A 27,530-nucleotide genomic window follows, 5' to 3' on the forward strand; every position below is an offset into this window, starting at 1 on the left:
CAGGGTGTTTTGGGGCAGTGGGGGGGTTGTGGGGCAGGAGAGTAGAGGAGGGGTCGGGGTGGATGCAGCAGGGGGCGCGGGGCAGTGGGAGGGCAGAGCAGGGTGTTTTGGGGCAGCGGGGGGGGTTGTGGGGCAGGAGAGTAGAGGAGGGGTCGGGGTGGATGCAGCAGGGGGCACGCGGGGCAGTGGGAGGGCAGAGCAGGGTGTTTTGGGGCAGCGGGGGGGGTTGTGGGGCAGGAGAGTAGAGGAGGGGTCGGGGTGGATGCAGCAGGGGGCGCGGGGCAGTGGGAGGGCAGAGCAGGGTGTTTTGGGGCAGTGGGGGGGTTGTGGGGCAGGAGAGTAGAGGAGGGGTCGGGGTGGATGCAGCAGGGGGCGCGGGGCAGTGGGAGGGCAGAGCAGGGTGTTTTGGGGCAGCGGGGGGGTTGTGGGGCAGGAGAGTAGAGGAGGGGTCGGGGTGGATGCAGCAGGGGGGCGCAGTGGGAGGGCAGAGCAGGGTGTTTTGGAGCAGCGGGGGGGGTCGTGGGGGCAGGAGAGTAGAGGAGGGGTCGGGGTGGATGCAGCGGGGGGGCGCAGTGGGAGGGCAGAGCAGGGTGTTTTGGGGCAGCGGGGGGGGTCGTGGGGGCAGGAGAGTAGAGGAGGGGTCGGGGTGGATGCAGCAGGGGGCGCGGGGCAGTGGGAGGGCAGAGCAGGGTGTTTTGGGGCAGCGGGGGGGGTTGTGGGGCAGGAGAGTAGAGGAGGGGTCGGGGTGGATGCAGCAGGGGGCACGCGGGGCAGTGGGAGGGCAGAGCAGGGTGTTTTGGGGCAGCGGGGGGGGTTGTGGGGCAGGAGAGTAGAGGAAGGGTCGGGGTGGATGCAGCAGGGGGCGCGGGGCAGTGGCAGGATGGATGCCGGCGAGGTGGAGGAGCGGGCGGGCGGCCGGGCGCTGGGGGGACCTAGGCGTAGCCGTGCTCGGGCACTGCTCGATTGCCAGGTTTGGGCCGTGCCAGGTCCCCTCTTTCTGCTACGTGTGTCTGGGTATTTTTAAGCCTGTCCCAGGGGCTGGGGCTGGGGCTGTGCCAATGCTCCTGCTGGGACCAAAGCTGGAGGTCTTGCCTCTCTGCTCGGGGTCAGACCAGCACCCCATTTGGGGCCAAGAAGGGATTTTACCCCATGGTCACATTGATACGGACTGGGGAGGGGGTTGCCTTCCTCAGCAGTGGGGCACGGCCTCTCTGCAGGATCTCTTGAGTGCGTATTAACAGCCCTTTACAGAAGCAGGAGGTTGGCTGCCGCTGTTTGCCCTGTGGCAGGTGCGGGTGTGATGTGCTGTGTTGTGTCAGGGCTGATGGTTGTTTCAGATGATGGTTTCTCTGGGCTGGTTTGCACAGCCCGGTCCGGCAGGAGCTGGGCTAGCTGTGACCTCTGGAGCTCCCTTCCAGCCCCGCTTCTCTGTACGAGCTCTCTCTAGGATCTTGGATTTTGGAAAGGAGGGTGCAGATCTTGAGAGGCAGCATCCCACATGAAACAACACCTCTTTTTCCCCAGTTAAAAAGAAACTCGAAGCTTGACTCCCACTGTGGGGGCTACAGCTGTGTGATTCGGTTTCAGATGGAAGCAAAAACCATACAGAAATTCACTGGAAGGAGGGTTGGGAAGCAGGTGCTTTGGGGACAGGCAATGCAGAATGAAGGTTAGCTTGATGGGTGGAGCATCAAGGCCATGGAAAAGCAGCGGGTCGTTAACACCTGCTGAATGGAGAGTTTGGAGGGGATCAGAGAGATGATAATGAGCGGTGGACTCCATCAGCACTGCCTGGCTAGAGATGCTGCTGGGAGCCACTGATGATGCTACCCTAGCTGCTGCTTACACCTACTGATTTATTTAGCCCGTGGCTCCGGCTACACGCTACATGTATGGCGCAATTGAGTGATGAATCGTGTCATACTTTTAGACCAGCTACCCGTGCAAAGTATTGATCTCTTAACGGGCGAATCACGCAATAAATGTAGACTGGCCACGCATGAAAAGTAATTATCGCGCCGTAAAAATGTCTGTTCGGCTCTCAAAAGAGCCAACCGGCTGCTGAGTTAGTACTTGGAAATGCGTAACAGCTTTATAGACAGACAAGGTTCTTCGGGTAAATCCGATATCTTTTATTAGACCAACTCAAGTAGTTGTGTGTCCTTAGAGACCAACACGGCACACCCCTAACAACTTTATAGCTGGTTTCTATCCAGCTTTCATTTGAATGTGTGTGGTGCAAATCTGCCCTGCCGTCTGCCCTCGTCAGGGGCCGGTGCAGGCTTGTTTCCCGGCAGAGCTCTCCTGCCTGGCCTGGTTGATGGTATCGGGAGGTTTGCATGGCTTCGCGTCGCATGGCTTTGTCTCTTTATTGCTTCTTCAGGAAGAGGAGACTTGCCGTGCTGCATAGCGTACAGGTGCAAGAAGGCGGTGGAGATGGTCCGTAGCACGGTGGCGTCTGTAGGGAAGGCAGAGGTAGCCAGGAGATGATCTGCCCGTTATTTTAATGTCATTCTGACCCGGCCAGCGTCTTCACCCCCAAAAGCTGCAAAGCAGCATCGTGTGAAACAAGTGGCAGGTTTCCACTTCCAATCCCTGCTGCTTTCTGGGCAGGATTAGTACCCCCTTGCCTTTGCCTTCCTGCTGCTGTCGTGCGAGTGATACGGGGCTATTAGTGTCTTGTAAAACGGAGCGACGTTGATGGGTCTGTCTCACCCGTCACCGCTGCGCGTCGTCGCACGGCTCGCTCGGCGTTTGGAGATCGCTTTCTGTTTTTAGCTCGCGAGCAGGGAGAAGTGAGGGTGAGTCCTGCGCCCGCACCCTTGAGACGCATCAGTTTGATTGAGCGCAACGTTGGGGTCGGGGTTCGGGGTCCTGTACCCCTTTTTCTCCTCCAGACAGAAGTGATTTGGTCCTGTGTTTCCTTCCCACCCCCCCAGTTATGTCTGTATTTGTAGGATTTGCGTGTTGCGGTACTCGTCGTTACCGTGCCCAGCTCAGCTCCCCAACGAGCAGCGTGCTGGAGCAGGGTTGAGGCGACCGTGGCAGTAACAGGGTAGGACTGTCTTTCCTGGTGTGCTCCATCGTGGCTGCGGCCCCTGCCCAGCGCCAAGACTTGAGCCCCGACAGCTGCCTGCCGGTCACAAAATGGATTTGGGCGACTTGCTTAACCCCCCCGAACAACCGGTGGCGTCCAGGGAGCTGCTCCTCTTTGTGGCCCAGCACTTCCATAATGCAGCGCCGATTCTCCAGAGCCCATAAATGCGCTGGACCAGTTAAAGCGGCTCTTGCTTCTTGTTCCATTAAGTCTGGACTGGCGCTGTGGCGAAAAGAGGATAATGCGATTCCTGGAAGCCGCCGTTCCGAAGTGCCGGCTAACACCTGGCTCTCCGAGCTGTGCAGGAAAGCCAGGCACGCTGCGTGTACTTAACCGTGCCGGCCTGGAACATCGTGCCCTTCCGCGTGACACGGGAAGACGCAGTCACTGCCAATTAACACCTCTGTTAACATCTCTCCGCGCTCACTGGCAGTCTGGCCTTAAGGCCGCTCGCTCGACAGAGGTGATTTTGGGTTTGCTAACAATCGGCGGTGTCTGTCTTTTTTATTTTCTCTCTCTCTCTCCAGCCTGTGAAGGGAAATGCGAGCAGTGGAAAGATGTCACGCTCGCTGTCATCACCTGCGGGGGGTTTTTTTCTTTCCATTGGGGTGGCTCGCAGTTTCCAAGTTAAACTTCTTGGTTTAAGAAGCAACCGCCCCAGATGTTTCCGCGCTGAATTGGAGGCTTCTTTGCAGAAACAGAAATTGGAGGGCGGCGCGCAAAAATAGAGCGTGCCGGCAGGGTTTTTATTCGAGACGTTGGAAGGGGTGCGGGCAAGGCCCAGCCCGGCGGAAAGGGGGACAAGGCTGGCAGCTCAACCCGGCCGAAAAGCAGACCCGTTTATGGCGAGGGGCATAACCCCTGGTGCTAAGTGGGGTTTACAGCTGAGCATTTGGCTCTTCTGCAAGCAACCTTTCCAGCTGCAGCTTGCTTTCTGCTCTTTCACCCTCAGGGAGGCTAAGCTGAGTTGGGCTTCACCTGCCGCAGTAACAGATTTTTATGTATTTTGTTGAAGAAGTTGTACAAAAGCAAAGAGCCGGTGGCTTCAGGCAGGGTGAAGCCCTGCCGAGTGCACTGTCCCGCTGTCTTCTGGGGAAAGGAAGCGTCAGTGCGTTTTGGGCGTTGGCGTGTCTGAGGTCACTCCGCTTGCTGAGTTAATCTTTAATATTTCAGTCCGTAATAGCACCATTCTGCAGGGTCGGAAAGTCCTTTCCCTCCTGCCCTGCTGCAGCCTGTTCCCTGTTTTTCCTTCTCTCTGCTCCCGGCTTGATTTCTTGGGTGGATCGGTGCATGGGATTCGATGAGGCAACATCTTTCCTTTGTTTTAGGCCGAGGGTGTGGGAGATTTTCTGCCTCGCAGCCCCCACACATGGCCACTCCAGCTCTTCTGTCTAGCTGCTCCCTTTCTTCCCCCCCAATATCCCACCGCCTCCCTGTGTCGGAAGCCAAGGGACGGTTTAATTATCCCTAAGCACGCCGTGTCTATTTTGCATACAAACACATTGCTTTCATTATCTTCCACCTGTCGCATTGAGGAATTGCAAGCGGCAGCTCTTACGGTAGCAAATGTGTTGCTTTAAAAAAAAAAAATATCACAAGCCCCCAAGCAGCTGATTAGAAAGGTGTAAAATTCCTCTTGCTTGTTTCCATGGCCAAGAAACCACAGGTGCCTTGTCCTGCACCTCCTCTCGTGGCTTAATGGGCAGTGATGCCATTGTGCGGCCTTAGCAGAAGCATCCGGGCGCATTGCTCTCATGCCAGCCCCCACCTTCCTGGGCAGCCTTGCGCAGGGGGGACCATCATCTCACCCCCGTTCCCTGGGGACAGGTTTTCCACCTTGGACTGGTTAACAGGGCTCTTGCACGTGGTTCAGGGGAGGCCAGGACTTCCCTCTCTGGGTCAAGAGAAACTGCCCTAGTGTGGTCAGGAGGCGATTGAGTGCCTGCTGGCACGTTGCCTGGCTCTAGCCGGTGCTGTTAGTTATCCACTTTTGTGCACGTCAGCGGTGTTCAATGGCCTGGTAAGAAATCCCCCAAGTCAACCATTGCGTGTGCACAAACCAGCCCGTGGTGGCTGCTTAACGACGTTGTAATGGTTTCTAATGAAGTCGTGGCACATAGGCAAGACCTGGGCCTGGGGTCTCTTCCCAGCTCTGCTGCACCCGGCTGGGTGGTCTCTGGCTGCACGCTGATTATCTCCAGTAGGTCCTGGCCTGTCGTTAGCTCGGGTGGTATAAGTAAGATCGTGATCTAGAGCCTCTCTGGGGAGGGGATGCTGTGCTAGTGTTGGAGCAGGGGTGGGAAGGGCGAGCCAGTGCATGGAGGCAAGGTCTTTTCCTTGGTGGGAGCATTTTGTGGCTCTGCATAGGCACTGATTCGGGTGATTTCTCTTCTGCAGAGCGGCGGGTCGACCACACAACCACGCAGAATGGCAGGGACCTTGCTGCTCCCCCACGCAGGCTGGCTGGGTCGGTGCCTTGCCCGGGATACCCACGGCTGGCGCCGGGTGCTCCACGGACTGCGGAGCCGGGCATCCTGTGGGAGAGGCCTGCGCCCGATGAGCTCAGCCGGCATCGGCAGGGTCGCGCCTGTCTTCACCAGAGCTCTGGCTTTCGGCGAGAAAGTGGCCATCATCGACCAGCATGGCGAGCACACCTATAGGGACCTCTACGCGCAGAGCCTCCGCCTGTCCCAGCAGATCTGCAAGGTGCTGGGATGTCACGGCAGAGACCTGAAGGAAGAGCGGGTCTCATTCCTGTGCCCCAACGATGCCTCCTACGTGGTCGCCCAGTGGGCTTCTTGGATGAGTGGCGCCATCGCCGTGCCCCTCTTTCGGAAGCACCCTGTGTCGGAGCTGGAGTACGTGCTGGAGGACTCGCAGAGCGCGCTACTCGTGGCTGCGGAGGAGTACGTGGGAAAGGTCGTGCCCAGCGCGGAGAGGCTGGGAATACCTCTCCTGCCCCTCTCGCCCTCCGGTAGCTGGGGCACGGCCGGCCAGGCGGCAGTGGAGGAGGTCCCACTAGCAAGTCCCAGTCCAGAGTGGAAAGACAGAGGAGCCATGATCATCTACACCAGTGGGACCACGGGCCGCCCGAAAGGCGTCCTCAGCACCCACCAGAACATACAGGCCGTGGTGAGTGCCACCCGCCACCCCGGCTGGGGAACGTGCATCATGGTTTTCGAAGCAGCTGTTGGGTTTGGTATCTGTTTTTCAGGCTGTACAAAGAGGCATTGGGTCTCTCATTGGGCTCCTTGAAAGCTCAGCCCCATCCCAGAGCCATGCAGCAGGTGCTAGGATGAAAGCCCCGCTTCACATCGGCCGTCGCACTCTGTAGCAGGCTGGGCGGAGGGTCTCCTGGGTGGTTTCCCAAAGATCATCGGGATCGGTAGCAGCCCCACAAAGGGTTCCTCTCCCCCCCCGGCTTGTCTTTCTGCGGGATGACTGAAAACATCTAACCCCTCGCGGAAGCCGAGCGCGATGCAGCCCACGCTTATGTCAAGCCTGTGCATTATTTAGCTATCTATCCCCAAGGCAAAAAAATCCATTAGCTCTCTGAGCCAAAAAGGATGAGAAGGCTGAAGGAGCCTGCTCTCCACCTCGGCAGCTTGGGATTGCTGCCTGCGACTGATCAAATCACCCCATTAAGACGAGGGAAACGCACTGCGCTTTCACGATGAGGTGTAGGGCCCAAATGGTTCTAGCTGGCTGTGTGCTCTGGGGACGAGAGAGCTGCAAGGACCTGGCTAGATGGATCCAGGGCTCTGCTATCACAGCGGGGGAAATTTGGGGTCCTAACTGCTCTGATCTGGTGAAAGGCAGGCTAAATGATGGCAGCAGAGCACTGCTGGATACGCTCCGCGGTTGAAGCCTGCTCTGCGCAGACAGGCAGAGGGGGCTTGGGAGCGATGGGACGCGATGCCACGGCGCAGATGCCTTTGGTTTGTAGGCAGGCTGGAAGCGACTCCTCTGTAAAGCCAGCCCCATGTGCCTGCCGCTCCAGAATAGCTGGTGTCTTCGAAATAAAGCCCGCTGCAAGCTTGCGATGCCTGGTCTGTCCCCAGCATGGGGTTTACTTTGCTTCTCCATTTATGGCTCATTGATTTCCTGTCCCCCGTCACTATTCCTTATGGATCTGAAAGAGCCAACGCAGGGCAGCTTCCTTCTGTCAGCAGCATAATCAATGCTGTCAGCGGAGGGGCTGAGAGATCAGCGGTGCCTGTGCCAGCGCTGGGGTTTGCTGGAGACATTCACGTTCCAGGCCCAGACCCCGACCCGGGTGTATTACTAACGGCAGAACGGGGGGCTGAGCAGGGGTCCCCGGTTCTGCAGACCGCCGTCGTGAGAGCTCTGTCTGTTGGGTCAAGTTCACGCCGGATTTATTTCCCTGCAGGTCACCGGGCTGGTCAGCAAATGGGAGTGGGTGAAGGACGACGTTATCCTGCACGTGCTACCTTTGCACCACCTGCACGGGGTGATCAACAAGCTTCTGTGTCCGCTGTGGGTGGGAGCGACGTGCATCATGCTGCCCGAGTTCAGCGCGCAGACGGTAGGTCTGGGGACTGCCTGTGAGATCTAGCCCCGTGCATTTGAATTAGGGCAAGCTTGGAGAGGGTCCTCGTGCAGTTGCAGCCGATTTAGCTCCTGGCAGCATGTCTGCAGCTTAAAGACACGTGGAGAGGAAGGTGAGGTGTGGGGCAGAGCAGGTTCTCCGGGAGGTTTGAGCTTGTTTAGGACGTGGCTTATGATCCATAATATCACCGTGCCCCCGAGTGAAACCAAGGGACTTAGCTACCCAGTGAGGGCTACACTCCTCTCACTAAGACCGCGCACACACACAAGGGGAATAATCGTGCTCATTTTCTGCTGCTATAGATGAAAACATTTATCACCCAGCACATCATCAGGACATTACCTTTAGCCCCCCTGGTTGCCACCCTGTATTGCCATATTCAGGAGAGCCTTTCCTCTACCATCTTCTTTGTATTAAGTGCACTCGTACTCGTGGCTTGAACTCATGGAGCATTTATCCTGGTATGACTTACGCTGGCTTTATGCGCCACTGTTACACCACGGTTGGGAGCAGCGTATGGCAGCAGGGTGCACTGGTACACGCAAGCAGATATAACCACGTCGTGTGTCCGCACTCTGTGCCTGGCATTGTCACACGTGATGCAGTGCTGCCTCGGTGTCTGGGGCTCCAGGTGAAACTAATCCTGACGCTCAGTTAGAGACCAGCGCCGCTTTTCATCTTTGAGGCGCTAATGAATGTATCGGGACTAGAAGTGGTGATTTGCAGTCCCCCCCATTCTGGGTCCTCGATGCCTGGGAGTTGGCAGGCTCAGAGGTTTCAGGATCTCTCGGAGAAAGTGGCAGTGGGCAAATCCCCTTTTTAAGCAGGGTTTTGTTAGGATGCTTTTCCCCTGCTGTTGCAGGAAGCTCTGAGCCCAGCGCCTGCTTCTGCCCGGTACCACGGTAATGCCAGCATGCAGCAGTCATAAAGGAAGCAAAGTATCGGTGGAAGGGCAGCGTGGCTTTGGTGTGGCGCACGGCCCGCTTTGCCCTGGCCTGGGGCTGCCTGCTTGGAAAGCCCCTGACATAGCCCTGAAGAGGTGGAGGAGGCTTGCATGCTTGTATTCATCTACTGTCTCCATGCTTGCATTCATCACTCGTCTCCATGCTTGCATTCATCTACTGTGGTGACGGGCTTTGGAGAAAATCCCATGGGAAACAAAGAGATGGGCTCAGGTCTTGCCGGTCCCTGCAGCTTCCTGAGTGACTTGTCCGCATGCGACTGGCTTGGAGACAGTTTTGGTCGGCGCCTCTTCCCTGGAGGTTGCCCCATCCAGCCAACAGGTGTGGTCAGCATGCCTGGACCACGATGTGGAACCAACTGGTGCTGACAAAGAGCAGGCAGATGAGCCAGATACCTGCTCCAGAGTAATTTGCCCCATCCATTGTGGAATTGCCCCATAAATCCATGCCAATGGATGTTAGACGAGCATAGAGGCCATGTGCCCACTTAATAGCTGCTTGCACAGTGCAGGTAGGCCTGCCTGTAGCAAGCTGGGTGGAGAGGAGGAGAGAAGACACAGGGTGCCTGAACATTTGGCTCTGCGGTGCCCATCCTGCCCAGCGCGTCTGGGCTGGCTGCAGGTGCCAGGGCTTTTAGAAGAGCCAAGGAGAAGCGTTTCTACCAGCCGAGCTAAAAGCAGGATGGAAATTGCATCGCGTCTGTAAAACTGCAAAATCCTGGAAGGCTTTCCACTGTAATCCCAGGCTCCGTGTCTGGTTGCTCACTTCCCGCTCCTGCCAGCTCTTTCCTAGCTGTGATGGCCTGAGAGTCAGGCCAAGCTGCCTGGAAAATACATAACCCCACCCAGAGTAATGGCTCCATCGGCCCCTCCCCGTCTCATCCATTCAGCATGTGCTATGGGGATTTGACAAGAGACTCCTAGAAGCACAAAGAAGCAGGGCTGGAAGGGCCCTCCAGAAGGTGTCTAATCCAACCCCGTCTGAGGCAGGATCAGCCCTACCCAAACCACCCTATACAGATCCATAATCTAATCTCTTAGTAAACCTGCCGTCAAGCCTGACATCACACCCGAGCCTGCCACAGGTGAAGCAAGGGGACCGCGGCGGCCCGCATCCTGCTGCTGCGAAAGGTTGTTAATATAGATGCAAGAGATCCCAGGCATGAAACCTGGAAGAAGTAAAGCAGTCCAGACAGCTGCTCAGCCACCCTCTGCCCTTCGGCCTTCTGCCAGCTCTGTGCGTGGGTCAGCGGAGGCTTTCTACCTCTGATGTGCCAGAGGCTTAAGGCCAAATGTTGTCTTGCTCAGAGGAGCCTCTCTGCCTTCCTGCTGGAGCGACTGAGACAGGAGCTTCACTCTTGGTTCCTGACGAACGCCGTCTCTTTCTTGGCCGGAAGCATCGCCACGCGGTGAAGAATTGGTCCTTCTGGCGCTGCAAGCTGCTCTTTGTGGCAGTGTAAATCCATAACCAGGAGTCTTGCAATCGTGCACCTCCCACGTCGCACTTATAACGTGGCCCAGAGGGGCTGAAAATGTGCCGTGCTGTCTCGGTGTCTCAGGCCCGATACAGCTATGCGGGGTGCGATTGCAACGAGCCGATGCGGGACACGGCTGCATTTGGTAGCAGGGTGGTCCTCGCTGTCCCGGGGAGCTCCGTGTGTCCCCGTTCAGTATTGCTCTCCTGGATCATCCCATCCTCCCCTGCCTGGGTGCCAGTCTTCATCCCGCTCACCTCCGGGTACCGCGCAGGCTCCTGCTGCTCACTTGCAGCGCTTGATCTCTTCCAAGCACCCCACCGACACGTCACTGAAAGCCAGGCCTCGGGGCCTCTTGCCTGGGGAGTGCACGGAGGCGTGGGTGGGATGAAGAATATGCTCCTTGTCTCGGAGCAAAGCCAGCCCCCAGCCCTGCGTGCCTTCCTCCCTCCTCGCCACCCCCCCGGTGGCACGTGGTGATTGATTGTCCCTTCTCTCCTTGTGTTTTTTCTGCGCCGCTCTCCCGACATCTGCAAATCAATGAGCTGACGTTGAAGGATGGGGTCTGCCGGGGCAGGGGAGGGGGAGGGCAGACCCGGGCCCTGATCAAAGTGCGCGGCGGGAGTTGACAACGAAGGGCACACGAGGACAGCGCTGCGGGGACGTGCCCCAAGTCGGCGCCGCCCCGAGCGCTCTCAGGTGCCTCTCGGCTCTGAAGGACATCAGTCGTCTTCCCGGGCTTATGTTATTTTATTTTTTTAAATGTATTTATTCCCTTTGCTTTTCCGAGGGGCTCCTCGGGGAGCGGGGAGCGGTTTGATCGACACTACAAAAGGAGCACGCGAGGGTAAATAAGGCTTTCTTGTGGAGTTTCATGCCAGCTGCCTTTCAGTTCCAGTCTATTTTCACCAGCTGTTTCCAGCACGCCCTTTGCTACCGAAATCAGCTTTCAGGGAAACAGCGTAGTGGCTGCCAGTGGAGGATTTTGCAAGAGGAGTTTTGCTGCCGCCCCCACCCCCCGCCGCCCCTCCGTCGCACCTCGAGAAAGCAGTCCACGACGGTGCGATATAACGAGACCCGAACGGCAGCGCAAACACTCGACGCGCCGATCAAAACAAGTCTCCGAACCTGCCGCAGACACATTTTGCCGTGAGTGATACTGGCAAGGGTTCAAGGGAAACCGCAGCCGCCTGCCCGATGTGTGTTTGGGTTTTAATCGCTCACACTTCATTATACAAAATAAATACTTGATCGTTACGGTGTTTATTAACTCGCCGCGTTTGCGGCCTGCCCTGATTGGCGTAGATGCGGATGTGAGTCTGGTTTCGCCGGCAGCATCCTCTCTTCGGAGGGGGTTCGGGTCCCCGCGACCCAAGCCTGGCCTGTGTCCCTAAGGGGAGGGTGTCTGGCTGCAGGAGCTGCCCACGAAGGCACAACCCCAGCGCCCTGCCCGACATCCCCTCTCCGACCCTAGCAGCATCCAGTGTCTGGGGCGGCACGCAAGCTGCCGCAGAGGCCACAAGGCTCGTTAAAGCACGGAGAGCCGCCTCGGGCATGAAAGTTTCTGCATAAAATCGGCTTCTCGTCACGAAGCGAGGGCACCCGTTACTTTGCGCTCGCTACTGTACATGTTATAATTTACTTTATAGCACCATCTGGTAGGGATGTCTCACTTAAGCTTTTCGTAGGCTCCTTTTATTGGAAGTTATTAAAGAATATCGCTGCATCTATTAATCATTTATTAATAAACGGGCTATAAATGGGCCCTTCGTTCCCCGCATCGCCGTCTGCTCCTCGTATGTGGCGAGTTAAGTGCCTGCGGTGTGTGCGTCTCTGGGAATGCACGTGGACGTCGGCTCGGGCTGCTCTCCGTTCCCCCGGAGCCCGTGGGGCTGGGTGCATCGTGGAAGCAGTGATCTCTGCGTCCGGCTGGTGTTTTTCGTTGCTCTGGAGGGACCCTTCTTCTATCCAAAGCTGCAGGGAGCCACGAGGGAGCTGGGCCTGGCTTTGGGAGAGCCAACAGGAGCGAGTGCCGTGACCTCGAAAGCGTCCCCCTCTCCAGCAGTTGCATACATCCGATGCTGCTTCCGCTTTGGATCATGGCAGCGTTGACAGCCGTGGGGAGCGACGCTCTCTCTTTATCCCCACGAAGAAAACGGTGCAGGCAGTGGTTGCTTCCTTGCACCACTGCAGCCCTGCTTCTTGTGAGTAAGGGTTGCACGCAGGAGTCCTAGGCACGGACGGGGTGCCCCGAGCTCAATGCTGTCCAGGCGCAGAACGAAAAGTGGTCCCGGCTGCTGGGAGCTTGGTCTGTCAGCCATGAGCCACGCGGACTGCCTTGGGTGTGGAAGTGAGGGCTGAGTCCACATCAGTCCAGCCACCAACGAGGGAATCATCGTCTTCTGAGTGCGCACGAGGCAGAGCGGGTTGTCTTTGCCCCGTGCTGCTCTTGCTCCGGTTTGAGCAGCTTGTAGGGAAAGGATCCAACATCCAGTGGTCCACAAAGGGTCAGTCGGCAGCTCACAGACCACAGCAAAAATGAACTATTGCAATATGGGGGGAATAATGCATGGGCAATGCTTCACAGAGATATCAGCAGTGTCTGCTCTCACCCTGTCTGCATCATTGGGTTGGGGCATGAGGTACCCATGCAGGGTCCTTCCTGCCGTGCTGGTCAGATATCACCAGCACTATTGCAGGCCTGTGTCTAGCTGTAAATTCACCCCGTAGCCAAGCCCGAGGTGGCAAGTGGGTTTTGCTGCGGAAGAGGCAGGGTCAGAGCATAGCTAGTATGAGCCCAGCATATCTGCGCCTTGGAGCAATGGGATGGGAGGGCCTGGCTGTTATTACCCGCAGGGCTGACAATGCTAGCAGGCCCGTGCTAACTTCATCTAGCCAGCCCGGGTGACGAGGGCAGGGAAGACACAGCAGCACGGCCTTCGGCACGTGTTAGCAACCATAGTATGTAGCCCGCCTCCCTGAAAAGCACGTGCTCTGCTTACTAACGCACGCCCGAGCTCCCGCTGTTACCTCTGCGAGTTGGATGAAGCTAGCACAGGTCTGCTAGCCCGTGCTGCTAGGACACCTTTCCATAGCCGTGTCCGGAGGTGCATTGGCAGGCAAGCATGCAGGGCTGCAGCTGCCTGTGCCAGGCCGAATCACTTTCGTGGGCACGGGCGAGTCTCTGATTTTGTGACAGAAGCAAACCTCGCTCAGGAACGTGCGAACGCCAAAGAGTCGCTCCCAATTAGTTTGCTGCAGCGAGCTTGGTGGGGAAGCGTATTCCCCTCCTGCGTCAGCTGGAGAAAGGCAGTTGTCTTTTCACCCATGAGTCGGTGGCTTCAGAGAGGCGATTTTATTTTGGGCTCGGGGAGAAGCTGGGGTGGGGGGAGCAGGTTGCCGGCGGATGGATTCTGTTTGATCGCATCTCGCAGCCCCGGTGCGAAGAAGATCCCTCTTTCCTCCCCTTCTCCCTAGCTCCGGTGTCTGCCCTCAGCATCTGTTCCCCGGTAATACCTTTTGATGTGCGTGGGGGGAAATAAAACATGGAACCAGAGCCTGTCATATTTACTTACGCTCCAAGGTCCCCGGGCATGCGCCTGCTCCTTTCAGCATGCCTGCAGCGGAGCCAGGGCTTAAAAGCTTCAAACTGGAATGGAGAGGGGCCGTCGAGCTGCAGTGATGAATAAATGATTAAAACCAGAGTCGTGCAGAGCGCAAACAGTTTGGGGTTATAACAAACACGAGCCAGAGCCACCGAGGGCCCAGGCGCCCTTTGAAGAGAGGAATGTTTCCCTTTCAACATGCTGCTGCGAACACCCGGGCTCGAACTAGCCGTCAGAGGTGCAGCCGCTAGGAGAGAAGCTGCCGTCTCTGGTTCCCACTCGGGAAGGAGCTGTCGCTGACAGCTCGGGGGGGATGCATGCACGTGCTCCCCGCCGTGCTCCTTTGGGGGTCCCCACACAACATCGAGCCTTCACGGAGATGCCTCCAGATGGAGGTCTGCTCTGCAGAGCGGCTCTCGGGCATCTGAGCGAGCGCCGGTGGCTTTACGGAGCCTGCGAGCACGCCCGCGTCCTCTCCTTGCGGGCGGCGCGACTGGCACTTTAGCGATCAATACGGCAAACACGGACCCCGTCTCCGAGATGAGAAGGGAGGCGCGGGACCGATTTCATCTTGCATTAGCGAGATGGTTCCCGATGAAGAGGTTTATTCTCAAATTCAGTAACGGCGGAGCACGATGCTGTCATTTGAGACCGGTTTAGAGACGAGGAGCTGAAGAAGACTCCTCAATAGGCAAGGCTGGCGTTGCTTTCGAGTGGGAAGCCCGTGCTGGCGTTCATCTTCTCTTGGCTCCGAGGCATTTTCATGTCTTGTTTTCTTTTTTCCTTCTACGCACATTTTTAAAGCATTTCCCCTGAGGAGCGTAGCACGGGCTTCGAGCGCAAGGTGGGAGGGGGGTCCCAGTGCCTTTTCTAGGCTGCTGCTTTCTCCTGGGGTTGCTGTTGCAGTCTGGGTCCCCCTGCCCCGGTGGGTTTGCACCTGTGCATTTACCTCCTCCTTTCCAGTGCCATCCCTGAGCTTGGCGTGGGAGGAGAAGAGGCCCCGTCTCCCCGTGTTAGATGCATCCTGCTATCTTAAGAATAATAACACAGGTTTGTGTGTGTGCAAATTGTTCTGACTTGTTTTGAGGCAGTGAAGTGAGAGAGACGGAGAAGGGGGGAAGAGCTCAGCAAAGGAGAAAGTACTGCAGGAGCTGCCAAGCACAGGACGGGGGTGAGGGGCAGGGAGCGCCAGCGTCCCAGGTGATGGCGTGAAGGAGAAGTGTTCATTCGCCTTCAATCAATGCACGCTTTCTCTCCCACCGCCGCACGGCACAGCTGAGCGTGCGGGAGGGGAGGGTGGGGCGGCTCGCCGTGTCAGGAGCTGTTAGGGAACGCATTTGTCAGCAGCAGGGCACGAAGAAACCCCCAGGAGGGAAGGCAGGAGCGTGCTGGCAGCACCGAGCAGGCCACGGGCACTTCGCTATGCCGGGGGTGGTTGTGTCTGCAGGCAGAGGGGTGCTTAGCCGTGGCGGAGAGGGCACAGCGGTGCGGGGAGGCTGGCCAGGGTAAACCCTTATGCTACCTACCCATCGCTGCTGAATGCTCCCAGGTGTGTGGTCCAGCCAGTCCCAGCACGCTTGCTGTCACTCCCTCCCCGTTCCCCTCCACCAGGCCAGCCTCTGAAGGTTGGCACTGTTTGCATTGCACTGACACCATTGCATTGCATTGGTGCTGCTTTCCCAGGAGAAATGTGCCTCAAGGGAGCTCCGGGCCTGACTTCTGCTGGGATCAGCCTTCCCTGGCCAAGCCCTCTGCCCCCAGGGAATTGCAGCTGCATTTCAAAGCGGTGGCAGGTCCGGAGGCCCTGGAGGAGCCCCGTGCCCCTGGGCTGTCAGCAGAGGGTAATTCCCAGAGAGGGGTCAGGTCTCATGTAAAATTCCAGCAATCCCCCCATTACACGCCGGTACAGGAGTTTCTCCTTCAGCCTCTGGGTTCAGGCATCTGCACTGTAGTGGTCAGTAGGCTGTTTCCTCCCTTGTGGGCACTGAAAAAAAAGCTGGTGGCTTCGCAGGGCTTGGCCCAGAGCTGCATTTGCTCAAGGAGACCATCCGCTACCCCCAAATCACAAGCATGTTGTTTCTGGGTGTCATCCCATACGAGCTGACTGCCAGGGAGGCGCTGTGCAATTCCCTGTTAAGGAAAGAGGGTCCAGGCTCATGCTGGTAGATGGTGTTGGGGGTCCAGCATTGCTTGAAGAACTGGGCTGGGTCCAAGGTGGCAGGCTTGCTACGGGTGCATCTGTCTGAAGCATTGGGCAGCACTTTCCTACCAGCCACACTGATGTGCTGATGTTGCTTACGGCAGATCCCACATGCCATGGCTATAGGCAAGTCTTCCCCTCCATCGCCTTGGTGTCCCTGTGTGTCGTACTAATGAATGTGGCGCAGGATCTAACGGGTTTGGGAAGTGTGGGTTCATGAGCCCTCTCCTAAAGGCATCTGCGGAGGGCTAACAGCGGCACTGCGGGCACGGAGGTCTGTTCTCTCCGGCCCCTTGTGTTTAGGTGGCTTTTCTGTCTCCCTTCAGGTTTGGGAGAAGTTCTTAAACCCCAAAGGTTCGCGGATCAACGTCTTCATGGCCGTGCCCACCGTTTACTCCAAGCTGATGGAGCACTACGACAGGCATTTCTCCCAGCCGCACATCCGGGACTTTGTGCATGCCCTGTGCCAGGATAATTTCAGGTAGTTGCAAGATGATCTCGTGCACGGCTGCCAGAGAGGTGCTGGGAGAGGTTTGCTCTGTGCATGCTTTTGCTTTTCAGCACTTCTGTCTAGAGCTGAAGGCAGAGCATGCCAGGAGGGCAGGTTGGACATTAGGATGGCATGGGTATTCCCCTCGTGTTTCCATGCTTGCCGGGGTGCTGCAGAAAGCCACTTCAACCCAGTGACCAGCATTTTTGCATTACAATAGTCACCCTCTGAAGCAAAGGCCCCATGAGTTATCCTCTCCCACGGTGTTCCCTTGCACAGGTTAGTGGTCTCGGGGTCTGCAGCCCTGCCTGTGCCTGTCCTGGAGAAGTGGAAGAGCATCACAGGACACACATTGCTGGAGAGATACGGGATGACTGAGATTGGAATGGCCCTATCTAATCCCCTACACGGAGTCCGTGTCCCAGGTACAAATCCCCTCTCCCTAGAGTGGGAAACGGCTTTGAGGTTGCTTTGGTATTAAGCACTCTTTGCTCTTCTGATCACAGAGCATATTTGACTGCTTCCAAAGGTGCCACAATTCAGGGCTGGGGTAGAGGAGCTGCCAGTTGGGACCAAGGGGGCAGCAGCAGAACTGAGTGGGGAAACTCGGGGCTAGGATAGCAGGGGATGCTGTGGGTCAGGTGTGAACAAAACCAAGGCGGTAATGGGGAATTTGCAGAGCTGTGTGGGAAGAGCTGGCTCCATTTCATGTCCTAAAGAAGCACCGGTGTCTACAGCCCAGCACTGGCTTCTCTCAGCTGCAGCGAATGTTTGCACTGATGGGGACACAGGCGCGTGCATTTTGCCAACCATTTTAGGACTGTCCAGAGATACAGGTAAGTGCATTTACCGGGTACAGAAGGAAAAGGTAGAGCTAAGTCAGCTCCTCTTGGGATGCAGCATGGAGCAGTTACCAACTGGAGCCTGGGACAGAGGGTCGGATCCTGCCTGCCTGCTGGGATTTTGCTTGAAGCAGACCCTCCTGGTTTTTCCTTTTGATCCCTTTGGACAGCTGCCAGGCGTGGTCAGGCTCTTTCTCTCCAGGAGGCTGGATTAGCCTCCTCTCCATGGCACTTTGCTGATCCCAAAGGCTCAGTGAGCTCCAGTACTGCAGCGCAGTGATAGCAAGGAAGCTGGTATGGCTGTTCCATAGTTTTCCTGCCTTTCCATATCCACCTTCTCGGTGAACCCTTACCCTACAGCAATGCACTGGGAAGTGGGAGAATTGGCCCTGTGGGACACAGGTGCAAAGGGCACTGCATCTCCAATGAGGGCTGAAGCATTAAACCTGGGAGCACTCCCTTAGCCTGCAAACTTTGCCTGCGGTACCCTCCATAAGAAAGGCATCCCCCAACCCACCGTCCCTTCTTGATGGCAGGGGGTGGAGGAAGACGCACCGCGTCGAGACGGCAGCGTGTGCTGTGCTGCACGTGCACGGGTCTGTGGAAGAATCTGGCCGCTGCTTTTGTTCCAGCGCAGCAAAGGGGCGGTCACAGGCCGGTTCTGGTTCTTCACCGCCGCCAACACGGTCAGGATCTGCAGTGGAAACTGTCTTGGGTCCAGGGGCTCCACCTTGTGTCGAATGGTGGAGCTGAGCTGCTCCCCTGAGCCCACTACTAAAGATGCAGCCAGCTCTGGGATCTAGTCCAGTCCACCCCAACCACCTTCCAGCAAGCAGAACAGGGTCGGGTACTTGAAGCAAGAGGTCTGCTTGCCCTTCCTTTTTGCTCCTTTGAAAACTTTTAGGCCCCTAATACCCCCCTCACTTCAAGTGCAGGAGAGACACGGTAGAGGATGTCACCTTCGGAGCTGCTGCTGGCAGCAGTGTTCAGACCTCCTGCCTCCAGGTGTGGAGAGCACCTGCGTACGGGGCAGTGCAGCGCCTGGCGCGTCTGGCTGCGTTCCCTGTCTGGGGTTGTTCTGACCTCGCAGCCCCGGTCTCATTTGCCTTGCTTTGGGGACCTGCTGTCCCTGCATGCGCATTTAGAAAACAGGCCTGTGAGGAGCTGCCATGTTCATCAAACCGGGTCTTCCCCCTCCTCCCGCTTAGGCAGAGATGCGATGGAGCCTTCTGCGGTGGTGCCGTGTGGCCAGCTTTAGCAGTGCTTTCATGCCAAGGAAATATAGCTCAGATGACCTACTTCTGCCTGGCATCGGTGCCTAGCAAAGGTAACTAGCAGAGCCAGGCTGTCGGCAGCCAAACTTTGCTTCCTGGTGCCTTGTTTCCTCTCTGTTCCCTCCCAGCCTTTGTCCTCTTGTAGCTCGTCTTTGTAACTCTCCTTGATGTCTATATTTCCCTGGACTTGAAGAGGAAACCGAGCCACACGAGGGTAAGGAAATAGCACGCGCAACCCAGCGCCTCGGTTAGTGAGGAATGCAGCGCTCCATATGCCGAGCAGGACAAGGTATTGAGAAGCCGCTCCAGAGCTCGGCTTCTCTGCTGCGGTTTCCCTATGCCGGTGGTTCTCAATCATTTTAGACTCAAGACGCCCCTCCATAACTTTTGGGAGTTGACCGGCACTCTGTTTCAGAGATTAACTTATTTATTATAGTACCTACCTTTTTGCAGAGGGGCCAGGCAGGGGAATAGCAAGTCAGGGACTTGGCCTGTGCTTATCTCCTCCCAGCACACAGCACCCTTCAAAGGATTTCAAGGCACCCTGGGTACCCCAGTATCTTTGTTGCAATGTCCAGTCCTGGTCCCCATGCTAAAAGCCCTCTCTGAGACCCATTTACTACCACCTTGCCATGCATCTTGATGCCCTCTCATGGCAGCTGGAGTTGACAGGGTATCGAACCTGTTGCCCCGGGCTCCATAGGATGTGTGGGAGACGGAGCCGCGCCGAGCCCCAGCTCAGCATCTGCAGATTGCTTGTTTTGGATTAGAACGTGTAGTGCAAATGGGTTTTGTTTTCCCTGGAGAGCATGCTTGCTTCCCCGGCCAGAGCTCAGTCCTGGTGTCTGGAAGAGCTCAAGCGTGCCCCCCATATCGCCACATGCACGTGTGATCCTTTCTTACGAGGAGCCTGTGTGGTAGGGAGCAGCCTGGGACCTCGGACAGACACGGACGGGGAGCGATGAGCCTTGCCTTCGTGTTTCGGAGAGCTGGCAGAATCCGAGAGAAGTTTCCCAGGGGACAGAGATGGAAAAGAAATGAGACTACAGGAAACATCAGAAGAGACAAGAGAGAATAATTAGCACAGCTGAAGGCAGGGAAGGCTCCAGCAAACCGAGCTAGCGGACAAATTGGGAACAGGTAGAGTTGATCTGCCTTGGGGCAGGAGAACGGACCGAGTGACCTCACCAAGCCCTTCCAGCCCTGTTTTCTGCACTTCGGTGCATATTCCTAGCAGAGCAGCAGCCAGGGCCTGGAGAAGAGCTAGCCATCCATCTCAAACATGGCTCCTTATCTAGAGGAGTCACGGAGAGACGCTGGGGACCTGCAGAGCTTGCAGTCCAGCCTCCGGGTTGGAAATGCCTCTGGACCGACGAAGGGGATGGGCTGGTTAGAGATTCACTCTAGGTCTACAAAGGGGTCTGCCATGAGCAGACTTGATTCATTTATTTTGGGAAGTCCCAGGTGAGAAGCAGATGGGCAAAGCAGAGGCAGCTTTCACTGGTGCTTTGAAAAGGCCTTTTGATCCGAGCTCCCGGGCCGGCAGCCAGTGCTGGGGGTGAAACAGTCAGCGGGTCAGCGCCATCACGGGTTGGGAGCAGCAGCGAGGGCCAAAGGAAGGGAAGCAAAGCAGGACTGGATGGGGCTCACACCTGTCCGTGATATGCAGCAGAAAGGGCGAATCTATAGAGGAGAGGCAGGACAACCGGCCTGCCCTGAAAAGGAGAGACTCAACGGCACATAATGCTCTGGCTTATGCTCCATGCTCTGTCCAAGGGCTTGAAAGAGGAAGGTTGTTCTGGCGTCGCACAACGGGCTACAGGCCTCCCCTGCTTCGAGAATCGGATGCCGTATCAGGGCCCTGGAAGGTGCCAGGGCAGATGAAGTGGATGGGGTTGTAACGAGCCGGTCTGGTGACCCCCAGCACAGCTCTGCAGCGGGGGCAGGAATGCCAGCATTGGGCAAGGTGCTGGCAGCTCCTGGCACTTGACCGCTGTGTCCAGGGGTGCATTGGACTCGCAAGAGCTCAAGCCACAGGTGCAGCAAAGGGAGGCTGTAAAGGAAACCCTTTCCAACCTGGGTTTTTGGCTCGGAGAGGGGCTATTTTTTATTCACCAGGGTGCAACGCAAATGCTCTGTGTTAGCCCACTGGCAAACAGGTGTAAAGAGGTAGCCTTCCCCTTGCCCTGCTTGCTCAGGCACCCACGCATCAGCGAGCCCGATGCCCGTTGGATTTCACAACAGATTCCTCTTTGAGCAAAAGCCAAATGTGTCTTTTATCTGCAATTTCACGAGCTCCTGACTCTGTCCGAGCTCGAAGGACACCCTTCTCCCCCCAGCACAGCCGCCCCTTCTCTGTCACCGGGTCGGAGGGGGTCGAGAGCTGTAAAAGCTGCTGTTTTGGGCAGCCGAGGCCTGCCACCCACCAGCCCCCTGCCGCGCAGGATGGGTGTCTCCCCGAAGGGGAGAGGGGAGCCTCCCTTCCAGAAAGGAGCAAAGATGAAAAATTGCAAAGATAAATGTTTGCTTGTATATGGTTAAAACCCTGTTTAAAATGCCTCTGTTTTCACCAGCTCTCATTCTAATCCCCCCGGTGCTGTTAGTGTGAAGGGAGATGAATAATTCATGGACAGCGAATGCCTCGCTGGACCTAATCACCACTTTAATTGGAGGTTTAGATCAGAGGCGGCTAATAGCTCCTACAGCAGGGACTCCATGTATTGTTGACAGTGAGATCGGGAGCGCCTTATCATTGGCCTGTTTCAATTCTCCCAGGACACCACCACACATCACAGCATCAAGGTCCCCAGATACCAAAGGACATAGACCGCAAGGCCAATTAAATTTATCTGGGAAGAGCTGACAACTTTTTTAAGCAGAGGAGAACCAGTGCAAGAATAATAGTGTCACTCCTGCCTGGCTGCAGCCTGGGTGATGCTGGCAGGGCTGACACGGCGGGCATGTCGCCAGCGTTTCCGAACACTTGGGAGCGGGGAGGGTGAAGGGATAGCAGTTTCTCCCCAGTCCTAGCCTTGAATTCTGCCCGCTTACAGCCCTGCAGCGATGCAGCGCCGTGGCCCTGGACGCCGGCTCGCCTCTCCGCCGTCAGAATCGGCGTGATCTTTTATTTTAAAATGTCACCCGGGCCGGGGAAGCTCCGGTCGTTGTCTTTGCACAGAGATTTAATTATATTGTTGCGCTCGCAGAGCTATAATTAACGTTGTCGGCATCTTTCCAGCGTTTATGGACCTCCGTTTCCAAAGGTTTGTCATTTTTGCTTAAAAACAAAAAGATGCATTAGGGAGAGGGTCTGATAAACCCGTTCCCAGTGGGAGGTGGAAGTAGCAGGGCTGTTTTTGCCACGTGAATTTGATGTAGTAAGTAAATGGATGGAGTTGTATTTTTTTTTTCCTAGTTCATTATGATCTGAAACCTCCCCCTGTCCCCGTAATTAAATCATTGCCGTACTTGATGAAACCCCATTTGAAGACAGGGCGGGGAGCCCGTGCTGTGATCGAGAGTCACGCGCACACGCGACTGCGTACCAGGAAGAGCAGCGATCCTTTGTTTGCTTTTTCTGCTCTGAATCAGGGCGATGGGGACCAGTGTTCAGGTTGCAAAGGAGCAAGGAGAGATGGGCCCTTCTCTAGGGTGAGCCCCCCAAAGCCAGTGTTGGGGGAGAGGGGGGTCCCAGCAAGTGGAGATCTCCAGGGCAAACCTTGTCAAGATCTGAGTGTTTTGCGACATGTGGGGGGGCGAAGGCAATGTTTTCACAAGCGCCAAGTGATGTAGGGTCTCTGATCCGGTCTTTAAAGGACTCGGTGAGGTTTAGGGTTCAGGAAACCAGGATGACCGGTGCGATGACCTGGTCTGACCTCACACCATTGTGGGTTGTCCCGTTACCCCTGAACTGAGCTCAGTGCCTTGGGTTTGGCTAAAGCCTCTTCCAGAAAGACATCGCACCTCGAGATGAAGATACCAGGTGACGGGGAATCCTCCACTTCCCTCGCGAGTTCGGTCCAGTGTTAAATCACCCTCTTGTTTAAAAATGTAGGTCTCGTTTCTTAGCATCCCTTGCTACACCTTTTCCCTCAAGCACTTAAGTGTTTTTTCCTTGTGAAGAGGAGCTAAAAAGGACCTGAGATATAGGCTCCTAAATTACAGGAGGGGGGTTGAAAATACCGCCCCACGTACGCGAGGCAGTGCTCTGCGGTGGGTGAGCATGTTTAACTCTGCAAATATTCCCTGGGTTTTCCATCACTTGTGACACTGACCTCAAGTTCCCCCACAAATCACCCGAAAAAGCCTTACGGCTGCATTTGAAGTGCATCCGCATCTGTATTCCAGCGCAAAATGGGGGGGCAGAGGTACCGTGGTGGGGAGAATGAGATAAATGCAGTCCGCGACCAGATGAGATGGAAGAGCTTTCCTTAGCACCCCTCCTTGAAGAGAGACCCCCAAAAGCACCTTGATGCAGCAGGAAACTTTCGAGCTGTGCCTCCACGCCCAGCAGGAAGCCATCCCGTAGCTGCCACCTGGTTTGCTGTTTGTTTCCTGCTGGACCTGCTCCACGATGGGGTTGTTTTTCTAGCCATAAAGTCCCGCTCCCTCGTAGTTCATCTGCTCTCAGCGGATCCTGCAGGGAAAGCGTACATCTGGGGTATGGCAGCAGATCCTTTTCCTTGGCAATGGCTCATGTGGCCAAATGCCAGGCTGGGGTGTCTCAGATGAGAAGCCGCGGCAGGTTTGCACAGGAGAGGGCTAGCGAGGAGGAAGAAAGTCCCTTGGGAGTCAAGGCAAAAAACGAAGGGAGGAAGAAAAAGACCCTCCGTGTGGGATGGGCCTCTCTCTCACCCCATATTTTTGCTGCGGGACACGAGTCCAATTTTAGTAGACAGCACTTGGACAGTACTGTTACACTGCTGAGCATGGTTGGAGATGCTCTTTCCCCATCGGGGAGCTTTGCAACCAGGAGGAAACTGCAGAGGCAGGCAGGTGAGGCTAAGTCTTGCAGAAAAGCCTCATGGAGTTTCCCCCCGAGGGGTCAAAATCATTATCCAGGTTTTCCTGCCGGGGTGGTTGAGTCAAAAGAGGCACAGAGAGCGAGACACGGGGCCTGTGCAGAGAACTGCCTGCGCTCCGGCTCCGGGTACCGCTGCTTTGATCGGACCCAGCTCCGCAGTTGGGTGTTCCCACCAGGCAGTCTTGCCTTTCTCCGCGCAGCGCCCTACTTGCTGGGGATGCTCCCCGAGGGGGCTTGCTTTCATCGGCCTCGTGGGTGGCTGGGCCCAGGTTCAGCGTTAGATGCAGAGATGCAGTGTCCCAGTGTGGGGACAGCCTTTTCCCAAACCCTCCATGCATCCACGAGCAAATGCCTGCGACCTTGGCTGGCAATGCTTTGCAAGGGGCCCGCTAGCAAACAACCCGGCTCATGCGTGGGGGTTCCTGGACAGAGCACCCCCTTTTTTGCTCATGGCGGAGGTCGTCGATTAGACTCCTGCTGTCGGCACGTTTGGGAAGCTCTGGGTTGCCGAACCATCTTGCCGCTTGTAATAGGCAGCTGCTCCTGATGCCGTGTCAGATTTTCCCCCACTTTGAAAACCGAAACCTGTAACATAACGATGCGTTTTGATCTCCGCTTTTCTCCCGTCGTGTTTTCTAGGCGGCGCATTGATGTCATAGGAAACTGAGCTAACCCCTGGCTATTCTTACGCCGTTAAGCCTCTGCCTGCTCTGGCGAGCCCGTGCGGCACCAAAGGCATGAGTTGCTCTCACGCTGGGGCCTTCTGGGATTTTTCTTTTTAAGCACTGCTCCATTCCTGAGCGATGAGGCCATGCTGACACCGGCTCTGGCAGTGACCCCAGGGACCGGCGTTTGCTATTCCAGGCATTTCCAGCACAGAATCACATAAGGGTACAAGGGCTCTTTGGGGGCCAAGCCCTGGCAAGAAGGCAGACCGTGCTCTTCCTGCTTGAACCCCATAGCATAACCAGGGTACCAGTTACCAGCCAGAATGGAGGTTCCCCCCACCCCAGTGTCTGTGCCGCGGGGGTGGGCAGACCTCTTCTTCAGCCTCTCTCATGCTGCAGCTGCTGCTTTTCATGCCCCCAAAGTCCCCGCAGCCCGTTGCTGCTGGTGAGGGACTCTGGGACTCCCAGGGGTGAGGGAAGTGGCAGTAAATGGGACGTTAACCCAACAGGCTTGGAAAACACTGCCTTGGGGCAGAGGACTTACTGACTACACCTCTGCTCTAGCCCTGTCAACTTCCTCTTGAAAGTCTCCAGTGAAAGGGGGTCCCACCACTTCCCTGGCAGTGTTTTTTTCTGCCTCGCTGCTGCAAAGTTTTCCCCAGATCTAATCCAAATCCACTTTGCTCTTGCAATGGCAGGTGACTTCTGCCCGCGTGTGCACGAGGCGTGTTTGCTTTGCCCTGTGTGAGCGGAGCCCTCCAGCAGGTCAAGCGTCCGAGGCCAGGGAGCAGTCCTTACCATGATGTCCCTGGATCATTTCTTTTGTGTTATCTGACCACCTCATGCCCTTCCTTCCTCTCCGCCAGGCTCCGTGGGGACCCCGCTGCCAGGGGTGGAGGTGCGCATTGCCACTGAGCCCTCGAGACGGGAAGGCCCGGCGTACGCTATCCACGCGCAAGGAGACGAGCACGGCACCCAGGTAGCGTGCGGCTGGGTTGTCTGTCTCGTGACTTCCAAATGGGGGTGGGGGGGAAGGCATTTCTGCTTCCCCAGAGACTGGAAAAGAAGCTCATTCCCTGTGACTCCGTGATAGTAATCAGGCTCTTCATTTTCCCGAGCATTATGCTATCTTTTAGCACAGGGGTATCAAAGTCACAGCCCAGGGGTCAGATCCGGCCCGCAGAACCCTGCAAACTCTGTCCTTGGGTCTCCGACTAGACCCATCCACTGCTTGTGGCGTGCCTTGGACCAGATCCCGTGCCACACGCAGTGTGCACTGGCCTTGGCCCCGCACGTGACACGCAGCACACGGGGCCGGTCCAGGGTGTGTGTTGAATGCAGCATCCACAGCCAGACCAGCCTCAGGCCCTGGATTCAGTCTGATGACTTTGATACCCCGACTTTTGTACATTGCATGGCACTTTTAGGCCTCCACAGTTCTCCAAGGCACCCAGGAGAAGAGAGAGCGACCCCCAGGGAGGGCTTGGGTGGGTGGAAAAATAACCTATTGCAGCTGTTGATGCCACCGTGGGATACAGCCCGGCTTTGAAGGAGGTAAGTTCCCATCTAGCCAGAGATGGGCCCCGTGATAGGCAGCAGGTTCAAAGGAGACTCTCTCTGCAGGCTGGAGCTGAAGCCCAAGCAGCTGGGGGAGCCCAGGATGGACGCACTGCTGTGTGAGAGGCCTGGGGAGGCCAGGACTGGAACATGAGGTGGGACGTGGCAAGCTCTTGCTGCACCTCCATGCAATATGCCAGGTTCAAGCCCACACTGTCACACTTGTTCGCATTGGCAGAAACCCACTGCATTCACTCACACCATAGGAAAGCAAGCAACATTGCATGCCGGGCGCTGAGTTGCGACGTGCAGTCTAACCCGTCTCGGCGGTCCCATAGCGCTATTCACCCAGAAGGAACTCAGTGCCCTTTACAGACAGGTCTAAACTACGAAAGTCCTTGCAAGGCAGCGGTGTCTGGGAGGAGCCGTGCTCCCGGGGCTGGGATGGGAAGGGAACAGAGCACGTGGTGTGCTGCTGGCTTGTGTTGGTTTTGCAAAACGCCGGTTTTATTTCAAAGCGGGGAGTCCGGGCCTCGTTAGCTGACTCTCATTCATTCCAGCCTGAGCTGGCAGAGAACTGAGGCTCACGTAACAGAGATATCTATTGCTCTTTCTTGTTGTACGTTGGCCGGGCCGACCCCCAGCGGGCAATAGCCGTGTCCCTGGCCAGCGTTCCCTCCCAGTTCCCCGCCGCTAGGTGCTTCCCATGCTCTGCCCTGCAAACTAAATTCAGCCCCTCGGGACGTGTCAGCTTTGCACAGCAGAGTCTCACCTTTGCTGGCTGCTCACCCTAGCACCGAGCTTGGCCCTGAGCCTCTGGCTGATGGCTGGCTCGAGGCCGACTTGCCATCAAAACCTCCCTTAGGCTTTGCTGTGCGTTCTGGTGAGTTTTGCAAGACGCCTGACTCGGAGCATACGGGGAGGCCGCGCGCTTCGCCTCTGGGTATTGTCTTGATAATTCCCTGCGTGTGAGCCCAAACAGCTGGCGCCGTCTCACCCATGCTGCCCCTTTTCCCGGCCTCTAAACCGATTATTTCCACGGCTCAGCGGGAAGTTTCTGGGGGCCGAATCTAGGTCAGCTGAGGAAGGGAACCATCCCATCTGCTCAGGCCTGCCCGTCGCTGGAACAGGGATTTCCCAGCCCTCGCCCCCCCGTTGCTAGCAGGGCAGAGCAGAGCAGCGTGTGCACCCCGGCAGTCGGCCCCGTACCCAGGCAGAGCCGGAAAAGCGTCTGCCAGGAGAGAGATGCTTGCATGACCCGAAGGCTGCCAGCCAGAGCAGCCCGGCTTTGTATTCGGCGGCCGTGCCATCCGCCAGGTGCGAGTCACCTGACGCTCTCGGAGGTGCTCGCCGCGCACCTGTTCTGCTGGAGATGGCAGTGGCGTTGGCAGAGGGAGGCTTGAATTAACAATAGGATTTAACTGCTTCACGCCTGTGGCTGGGAGCTGTGACAGATGCCTGTCCCTGGCCTGGCCAGCCAAGATCCCCAGCTCTACGCATGCTTCGGGGTTTCATAATCCATAGCAGTGTGTTTCAATGAAACAGGCTTCGCATAGAAAAGACCTGGCAGCCCTGACCTTTGTCTCAGCATGGCCTTGCAAGGGAAACGTGCTTGGCTTGGCTTATAGGCAGTGCCAGGGGGGTTCCCAACTGCTCCGCGTCTCTTCAGATGCAAACCTATGCTCCGGGACTCCTGGGTCCCCCACTGGTTTTACCTGTGCAAGACTCATCCTCCATGCCTCTGTATGTGAAAGCTGGGGGGGAGTGA

The 27,530-nt window shown here is 56.7% G+C and overlaps 1 protein-coding gene across 2 annotated transcripts; it reads left to right on the plus strand.

Annotated features, from left to right (window-relative positions):
* The first annotated feature begins 890 nt into the window (after positions 1-890).
* Positions 891-26,174, plus strand: ACSF3 (acyl-CoA synthetase family member 3). Of its 2 annotated transcripts, XM_059713976.1 has the most exons (7): positions 909-3,560; positions 5,495-6,229; positions 7,488-7,643; positions 16,235-16,389; positions 16,678-16,823; positions 25,072-25,184; positions 25,829-25,900. In XM_059713976.1, the coding sequence occupies exons 1-7, from the start codon at positions 3,339-3,341 to the stop codon at positions 25,883-25,885; spliced, it is 1,584 nt and encodes a 527-aa protein (XP_059569959.1). In that variant the 5' UTR covers positions 909-3,338; the 3' UTR covers positions 25,886-25,900. The 2 variants fall into 2 exon arrangements, with proteins under 2 accessions (XP_059569960.1, XP_059569959.1); XM_059713977.1 differs by lacking the exons at positions 16,235-16,389; positions 16,678-16,823 and having other exon boundaries at positions 891-3,560; positions 25,829-26,174.
* Positions 26,175-27,530: the final 1,356 nt, after the last annotated feature.

This window comes from Alligator mississippiensis, chromosome 10 (genome assembly GCF_030867095.1).
Source record: "Alligator mississippiensis isolate rAllMis1 chromosome 10, rAllMis1, whole genome shotgun sequence".
Lineage (NCBI taxonomy): Eukaryota > Metazoa > Chordata > Crocodylia > Alligatoridae > Alligator > Alligator mississippiensis.